This window comes from Nelumbo lutea, chromosome 5, assembly GCF_056320005.1.
Source record: "Nelumbo lutea isolate HS-2025 chromosome 5, American lotus-T2T, whole genome shotgun sequence".
NCBI classification, from domain to species: Eukaryota; Viridiplantae; Streptophyta; class Magnoliopsida; order Proteales; family Nelumbonaceae; genus Nelumbo; species Nelumbo lutea.
The window spans coordinates 36,135,510-36,145,469 of NC_142688.1; the positions used below are offsets into that span (position 1 = coordinate 36,135,510).

General features: G+C 33.7%; 1 protein-coding gene across 1 annotated transcript; it reads left to right on the forward strand.

The window, feature by feature from the left end:
- LOC148851705 (peroxidase superfamily protein) lies at positions 1 to 2,069 on the forward strand. Its single transcript, XM_088943938.1, has 4 exons — positions 1 to 600; positions 689 to 871; positions 977 to 1,139; positions 1,460 to 2,069. Exons 1-4 carry the CDS (start codon positions 406 to 408, stop codon positions 1,879 to 1,881), a joined length of 963 nt encoding a protein of 320 aa, XP_088800064.1. The 5' UTR covers positions 1 to 405; the 3' UTR covers positions 1,882 to 2,069.
- Positions 2,070 to 9,960: the final 7,891 nt, after the last annotated feature.

A 9,960-nucleotide genomic window follows, 5' to 3' on the forward strand; every position in this document is an offset into this window, starting at 1 on the left:
GATGTAAGTAGATATAGCTAGACTTTTATGTCATAAAATAGCCTTTGAGATGATGTTCGAGACAGATTGTTCTTTTGGTGCGTAGCCAAAAAAGTCATTTTATTCTATGGGCGATCAGAAGTTTTCAGAAAAGAAGTTCTTTCTTCATATGTGTAATAGTTGTTTAATGAGTTGTATGATTTAGAAATTGTTGTGAGTGAAAATGACAAAAGAAAAAAAAAAAAAGTTGGGAAACAAAAAAATACAGATACGTCTCTCTTTGACACTTGCCAACCTCGATCATAGAAGCTATAAACTTGAGCTTCTCTCTTTCTCAAGTGTTCATCCGATTCTAGTCCTAATTCTCACATCTTCTTCTTCAAGACATACATTTTGTCTCTCAAGGAGTGCAACTCCACTTCATTAATGGCTCTGGTTTTTGCTCTTATTCTCAGTTGTTTTATAGGGTTAACACAAGGGCAACTAAGAGTTGGCTTCTACTCTCAGAAATGCCCCAACGCTGAAGAAATCGTCAGTTCTGTGGTTCGAGAAGCCGTCGCTTCTGACCCCACCATGGCTGCCGCCTTGCTTAGGCTCCAATTCCATGATTGCTTTGTCGAGGTCTCTCTCTCTCTCTCTCATGTGCCTCTTCTCTTTTCGTTTGCTTATCTCTCTCACAAACACATATGCTGGTTGATGCTTTTGTCAGGGGTGTGATGGGTCGATATTAATTGATAACGGTCAAGGTTCAGAGAGACAAGCATTTGGCCATCAAGGCGTTAGGGGCTACGAAGTAATAGATAGAGCGAAGGCCCAATTAGAAGCAGAGTGCCGCGGCGTGGTTTCTTGTGCAGATATTGTGGCCTTGGCTGCCCGAGACTCTATAGCCCTGGTACAACGCTTGTGATCTCTTTCTTTTCTATTCTTTCATTTGTTCTCCACAATTAAGATGATAATAATTGATAAGGGACTACTGTTAATTTGTTCGATGGTTCAGAGCAATGGGCCGTCCTATGATGTTCCGACCGGTCGCCGGGACGGCCGAGTATCCAATTCAACGCTTGCCGATAACATGCCGGACGTGAGTGACTCCGTTGAGCAACTTAAAGCCAAATTCAGGCAGAAGGGGCTTTCACACAAAGACCTTGTGGTTCTCAGTGGTACATAACTAACTCTCTTACCTCCTCCACGCACAACCAGCTGGTTTTGCTTGGTGTACGTAGTTGAGTTTCTGGTTGGTAGAAATTAATGACCCGTGCATGACACATGCTAAAAGAAGCCACATAACTTGTTTCATGTCAAAACATGTGGCCTTAATACTCTGATGATGAGGCTCCAGAGCTGAAAGTGGACTCCATGAACGAAACAGTAGTCTGTCGTTGAACGTCTGGATCAATTAACTACCCATATATATGTTTGTCATATTGGTATTATGATTGATAATGATATGATTAATGCGATTGATTTGATTAATTTTCAGCTGCACATACCATTGGAACCACTGCATGTTTCTTCATGACAGATCGGCTCTACAACTTCTTCCCCGGCGGTGGCTCTGACCCGTCGATTAACCCTGATTTCCTTCCGGAGCTACAAGCTACGTGCCCCCAGAACGGAGAGAATACTGTCCGGTTAGCGCTGGATCGCGGGAGTGAGCTAACATTCGACAACAGTATCCTCAGCAACATCAGAGATGGGTTCGCTGTATTGGAATCCGATGCCAAGCTTTATCAAGATGAAGCCACGAGCCGCGTAGTTGACTCCTATTTTGGCTTGCTGAGCTCCGTTCTGGGTCCATCTTTTGAGACCGATTTTGTTAATTCGATTGTGAAAATGGGCCAGATTGGTGTCAAGACTGGTTCTCGCGGAGAGATCAGGCGGTCCTGCAGGTCTTTCAATTGATGAAATTATATGGAATCATGCACCTTCTGGGTACCTAGTTAGTTCTTCGTACAACATACTGTACGTGTTATTGTCTCTGCAGATATATATAATAGAAAGTTATATGTAGATGTAAAACTGCAATTTCACTTGTTGGAGCTTCTTGTTTGGGAATCTTAAATGAGGAAGATAAATCACCATTGTCTGAACATCAGTAATTAATATTGGTGGCTTGTTAATTATTCTGGTGCATAACAAGTTGGTCATGGGGCGGCCATTAATGGCTGGAAATGCTGGGATTTAGTTACCAACTGGGTAGAGGGTACACGACAACCTCAACGTGTTTGGTTTTAGTGTTCAATTCTCCAAAGTGAATTGTCTCATCGATCCAGTTGCATACAACATGCTTCACCTTCCACCTCTAATTGGTTGATGCCACCAAGGAAATGGATAAGCACAAATATGATATTTCTAGTTCTAGTGGGGTCAAAGAAGATAAGGAGAACAGTTCTTATCAAAATAGAGAAGAGATTGTCATTTTAGAGCTTGGACGATACGGAGAGAACCGGAAGTAGGAAGTAGAGTATATATTTATTTCCTAAAAGTAGCGGTTAAACTTTTCTTTTTTTTGCCAAAATTCTATTTTATTACCCTGAGCTTTGGGGGTAGTGTCAAGTTAGTGTCCGAATTTTCTAAACGTGTGTCACCGTCAGTTATTCCATCATCTGACGTGTGCAATTTAAAATTTTTGAAAATTAGATATTAACTTTTAAACGTGAATCAATTGAAGTATAAGATTCAGGTACTAACTTGAACCACTATTTAGGGAAAATTAGATGATAGATGAACAATATTCAAAAGAGGACTTAGGTGGCTTTTGATTATATTTTTCAGATGCCTGAATCTGAAAATGTTGGTTTTGGGACGCCACCTTTATTTGGTGTTACATATGAAGCATGATCTGAAATGTTTGTTTTATGTATGATTTGAAGTTTTAAGACTCGGGCCTGCCACTTAACGCATTCAAATGCATTTTCCACCACCGCCGTTGCAATTTGCAGCAGCGGTTCAACAAGTAATAATAGAATAATAATTATTATTAATTATAAATTATTTTAATATTTTTATAGTCATTAATTGTTTTTTAAATTGTAATCATTTTATTTATTAATTATTTATTATTTGTATTGTTTCAATATTATTTTAAAGTTCAAAATTATTTTTATGAGATGATGCAAATTGAACTCAATATTTCCAAATAATATGTTCTAGAGGTAAAATAGTAAAATCAGTACATTATGATAAAGGGTTGATCCAAAACAAATAAACTTATGGATTTAGAGCTTCTAAAAAGTATATTTTTTACTTTTTGAATTTAAATTTCAAATTTATCAACGCCACTTAAATAGTTCAACCACTACTCGGGGAAATTTTCACTTTATTATATATCTTGAATAAAGTTGAAGTACTAATTTGATACTACCTCCAAAATTCAAAATACTGAAGTGAAAATTTCTCTAATTACTGATTGAACTTTATTCACCAAATTCTAGGATTTTTGTAGGTTGGGGACGGCCGGGCGCCAGGGCATCATAATATCTGAGGATTGAACCAGCACTCATTAATTTCTTTACTGCACTTTCACTTTCATTCAGTCTGTGATAGGTATCCCATTGACACAGACTGAATAGAAAGAAGTGCACGACAAGCCTAATAAAAAAGTGCTAGTAAAAAAAGTAGTGCAGATGCGCACTACTAGGCATGGTTTTTGAACCGCCAATGATTCGAACGGTCGGACCATTTGGCTCAAGAACCGTTCAAATAATTGGTTCTATTTCATTTTAAATTTGATATCTGACAAAAAATCGTTAAATTGATCAACCAACTATTGACTTGAGTGGTTGAACCCTCTCTGCATTTGAAATGTTTAACAGTTTTTAGCCATTTTTAAATTTTAATTATTTTTTTAATTTATTTTATCAAAATGAACTGTCCATTCGAGCTGAATGATCTAACTGTTAATTCGGAAACCGATGGTCAGAACGTACGGTTTCGATTGCAGGTCGTTTTACCAGCTTACAAATTCGTTAGGGTGTACTTCTTACAGATGCGTTACTTGCCACGAATCTGAAATAATATTTGTGTCATTTCAAAAGAATGCTCTCTCTGTTGGTACAATGGGTTCCACACGATACCTACGGTTTGATTCTGACTGAGAGTCATTTAATTCAATTGATTTGTTAACAAAATAAGCAGTTATAACTATTTTCTCATAGACTGACAAGTTTTCTAATTTTCATCAATGATTTATCATATATTATATGGAAATTCATATGAAACGAAGTCGAGTAATAAAATCGTGGGTTTAATAAGATGGATATATAACAGGAATATACCAAAAGAAGAATGTTAATTAATTTTTTATTTTGCCACTGATTGTTCATATGCATCAATCATAGATAGGGGTCCGGATGTATAGTAGGCACGTTAGGTAAGCATAATGAGTGAATAAGGAATAGTTGTGTGACATATGTACTGATTAATGTGCCTTTCATCTAAATGTTTTTTGTTCCGTTAGACAGAAATTATTCATTATCTTATTATCTTTATCAAAATAACTAAAAATAAAAAATAATGAAAAAGAAAATGTAAAAATACATTTAATTTTTTTTTATTGTTTTTATTTTTAATTATTTTGATAAAGATAATAAAATTATTGATAATTTCTATTTAATGGAACAAAAACGTTTGGATGAAAAGCACATTAATTAGGACATGTGTTACACAACTATTATGTGTTCACTCATTATTTTTACCTAACGTGTCCAGACCTCATAGATACATGTAAAAGCAATGGCTGGAATATGTCTATGACTGTATGCCTATTATGATGTATATTTAATTCCTGAAATAATTTTATTCATGACAATTTTCTTTAGGCTGAGTTTGGTCGCAATGGTAAATCAGAATTTGCATTTCACGCATGTATTATGGTGCAAATAAAACACAGCCTTAAAAAGAATTTCTTCATATCCGAAAAACATGGTATCATAAGATATTTGACCAATTAAAGCATCCCATGAATTTGATGAATACCATTTGTTTTGGCACCTTTTTTATGACATATTGGTTGATTGTTTATATGGGCCCATTTGGTTTATAATTGGAATTGGAATTGAAATCAGAATTATCTATTCTCATAGTTTATTTGGTTAAGATAAGAATGAGAATGGGAATTGAAGTCAGCAGGGATATGGGTTTTCATTTCTAAGGGAGAGGCAGGGAATGTCCATTCCCTCAAATGGGGGAATGTCATTCCAACAAAAATGGGAATGAGATTTCGATTCTATCCAACCAAACAGTTGGAATCAGAATAGTCCATTCTAATTCCAATTTCAAACCCCTATTCCCAGAACCAAATGGGGCCTAAGGTTATCCCATATGATGTATTTCGGGTATCATGACAAGTTGAACCCATTAACGGGCCATAAGAATATCATTGCTATAACTTAATTTGTATTGTTTCCTATGGTCATCTTGAATGGACATGCAAGGTCAAATATTACAAATCTTGGAGTCACAAACAAGATCAATACACTCCCCAAATAATAGATTTGATGGGTGATGGATAAAAAAGCAACCAACTATATTTAGTTATTGTGTGTTTTAGAGGCCATTTTATATATAACTGCTGAAGCTCTGAACTGAAAAACTTATTAGTTAGTCTTTCGGTGAATAAAATTATTAAAATAATTAAAAAATCAAAGGTATAATAATCTATCTAACTTCAGCTTCAGCAATTAAGGAGCCCACAACCTCTTAAAAACATATTCTCTAAAAGACAAAGCAATAAGCTTTTGCCACTTCAGTAATTAGCTAATGGCCCTTAAGTGGTGAATCATTAAAACCAGCTATTTATACATTTTCTACATTTTTAAGTCTTACTTAGCATTTTGGGATATCAGCTAGAGTAGAATTAATTCATTATAATTATTTTGTGTGGTGATTGTTTTTGTAGCTATTGTATGGTGAAGATATTTTCTAGGTCCATTTATTATGGGAAGATGAAAAATAAGATTGGCAAGTCATAATATTTGATTTGTATTGGAACCTGTATTATGCGTTAAGGAAGCAATATGGTCATATCAACATCAACCTTGAAGAACATGTAAAGGAAAAACATGTATATTGGAGCTTGTATTTCATTTATTTTGTTGGAAGAACATGCATATGGGTCCATGGTCGATCTGTTGTTACACACAGACTGGATTCAGTCAGTGTATGTAAGGTCCGTTCCAACAACCTTTACAGCCTTGCATTGAAAATATCTTCCTATGAAATAAAATACAGAGTATGGAGATATTCCCAATGCAAGGCTGTAAAGACTGTTCGAACAGTGTTTGAATGGGTCTTGCATTGACTGAAGCTGATTTCATGAAGATGGTAGACCATCTCAAGTGTGGATACATGGCCAAGTGTTGCTATAAACCTATTGGATTCAGATGAGATCGATCTACATTTATTTTAAGTATTGCTATAAACCGGTTGGATTCAGATAGGATCTACATTCCATTAACTAATGTTATGGTGAGTGGTAAATTAACCAAAATACCAATTCATGGTTTGAGTAGTTGAGAGAATAAAATTGTAAAAAGGAAAAAAAACAAGAAATGGTCATGCTTAATGCAAGTCCCTGTATTGCTTTAATGTCTAGTTCGTTCATCTCTAAGAAAAAAACAGAGTTGGGATCACGTCTCAATACAGCGTTCCAATGGTCACTGCAGCCAGCTGTGCATTGGGAACATCTACCTTTGTCCATTATTGCGAAATCTTCCTAATGGATTTCTATCTTTGTCCATTCCAATGGGTCGAAATGGTAAACTCGTATTGACCTAAACCTATAAGGTTGGGTTGGGATTAGGTAATGGAGGTAGAGTGAGAAGGTATAGCAAAAATTTAGGATATGGATTTACACAGGGATTATTGAGAAGAGAAGAAAATTTGTTTTGGTAAGTGTCAATATAAATTTCGTGTATAAATCCAAATACAAGAAAAATGAAGACAAATTCAAATAAATTAATTTTTTATATATTTAAAATAAATGGAGGTACAAATTCTTTGGATTTTAAACTCTTTTAAGAGATGGAATCTCTAATTCTCTCGATAGTGCTTCTCGTAACTTGAGGATTTGAATTTGAGTTGAAGCCGAGGGTCGGATGAAGCATACTCTTATACTTTAAACAATAGTATAGATTACTTCCTCAATTGGGTTTGGAATTCTTGATCAAAAGAAGGACTCTACGAGACTTCAAGAGTGTTGTGGCTTTGCTCTTAAGAAAATGGTGTATGTGCTTCCTTTTTCCCTAAAGCCTTCTTACTTAGGTTTTCTCTTTGACCAAAAGTCCCCTCCTTCTTGATAAGGACCCTTATTAGAGAGTAAGGATTTGGTTAGCTCTTCTTGCCCTTTTTAGAGAGTAAAAGTTTGTAATTATTGTCATTCTTGAAGAGAATAATTTATCATCCAATATTCCATCTTTAATCATTGACTAGTTTCCGTCTATGGGAAGATGTGCTTTGATTGACTTTAGTTATCTTTCATAAAGAATAGGGTTTGTAATTTCCCAATTATAGAGAAAATAATGGATTATTATTCTTTTTTTTTAATTATTGACCATATTTCCATCTTTAGGACTTGAGATGGGTTCTAATTGGAGTATTTTCATAAACCAACAAGATTTGTAATTCACATTTGAATTTAAACTTAACTTCATAGTGGGTCTCACATGGACCATTTCTTTATTCTAATAGATTTACAACAGCAAACCCCAAATGTTAAGGTCCATGCACATACTTGAGAGTATAGGGCATGGTCCAAATAGAAGGACTCATATTAAGGTCCATGAGAAAATTTAAGTTTATGGGGATAAGGCCCTTTTAAGTGCTTATGAAAATTTTAATGTCTATGGTTACTTTTGAAACCTTACCGTTTGGTTTCCCAATAGGTTAGGTAAATTGGAAAATAGAGACCTCCCTTAAAAAAAAACAAAAGAAAGCTCTCTTGCTACATGGCCTATTAGGAGGCTTGGGTTGGGAAAGGGGAGGAAAGAGAGAGTTAGGAAAGGGTAAGGGAGAAAGGAGAGAGGTTTAAGAGGAGAAGAGAGAAGGGGGAATGGGAGAATGAGAAGGGTGCTAACATGGGACCTAGTCACTTTATAATATGGTGTAGATGTGGAAGCACCTGTATTTACGGTTGATTTGAGGTCTTACTTGTTAGATTGTAGCTATGGTATATTATAAAGAAGATTGAAATCAAGGTGTATATAAAAGACTTGGACATTGCTATTGGATCGGGATGGGTTGGGTTTGAATTGGGTCAAGGCATGTTTGGGTCATTTTGGGTTCAGTTGACAAAAGACTAGATCCTAATCCTAAATATTCAGGTTAAGGTTGGTCTACGTCAAATGGGTCAATGATTCAACCACATGGGTCAATTGGTCTTTGACCAAACCAATGGTATTTTTAAAAATAAGTCGCTTATAACCCAACCCATGGACCTACTCACCTTATAGTTCAGGTCACTAGATAGGGGATCCTAACCCCCCTTTTTTTTCTAGGTTGGGCAGTTGGGTAACTTTTTGTTAGGTCTAATCAATGTGTATCAACTGATACTATCAAATGCATATTAATTTTTTGGAAGCTAGGTTGATATCTGACACGGTAGAGAATTAATAATTAAAAAAAAAATCATGGTATGTACTACCTATATCTTCTATATCTATATATTAAAATGGAATGTGTCAAACTAATACTTTTCCGCTTTCTCGCTTATTCTGCACCTATATTTTATTTTTGGTGTTTTTTTTATTTCTTAATTTTAATATTTAATAAAATAACTCAAGTGACCAATCACCTTTAACATTTTTAGCACTTCTCATTAACACACCATTAACTCTCTCTCTCTCTCTCTCTCTTTCTCTCTCTTCTCTTTCCCATTAACTTTTTTAATAAGCTCTCATCATTAATTATGCCATTAACTCTCTCATTCAATGACTCATGCCACTATATATATATATATACACACACTAAGCTGTAATTATTACTAAAGAGATTAACTATATTGAAAATTATAATATTCAATGATATATTATTGCACTAAATAATCTACTTCCATTTAAAATTATAATCCATTTTAAAATAATAAAAATTAATTAACCATAACAAAAATAAATTAATAAGTTAAATAAAATAAAAATAATTATTAATTATTATTATTGATAAAAATACTTTTATTAATATAATAAAAGGAATAAGATAAATTAAAAACTAATATAAATTTAAAATTATTATAAAACCAATACAAAATTATCAAACAATTATTAGGTTTATAATTAAATTTTATTAATTTAAAACCAACTTATGTTTCAATGAAAAGTAAAAATTTATATAGTTCATTAAATTTCTTAAGGGATTTAAATTTTATAAAATTTTAACAGACCTAAATAAATTCAATTTTTACTAACTTTAAAAATTAATAAAAAAATATTAATTTTAAATATAGTTTAATTATTTTAAAATAAATTTAAATTCCATTTAAAAATATGAAAAAAAATATAAAAAACCTCTTTAGGTTTTTTAGCAATCCTGTGAATTTCCCTGGGGTTTTGAACTTAACAAAAACCACCCCTATTGTTTTGAAAAATGATGTGAATACCTTCCTTTCATTAGCATTCCAAACAAAAATTATTGATGTAATGCATTAAGTTTACTTCACTTCACCTTTTTTACCTTACTTTGTCCAAGAAGAGTAAGGAGAATTATTCTTTGAAAATGGTTTGGCAAAATAAATTAATGGAGGGTAAAGTTAAAACTTTAAATTATGTGTGGTAGTTGGTTTTGGCGGAAGCGTGTTGTTAACCACTTTAGAACACTAGTTTAGAGATTTATAAAATTTTCCAATCTTCATGTAACCTTAAACAACGTAATGTGTGGTGAGAAAGGGGTTGAACCCATAGGGAAGCAAGAATAAATATTATTATTTTTTGTTCTGGATAGATAAAAAGAAAATTGATTTGGGATTTGCAGAAAATAAGAAAATGGAAT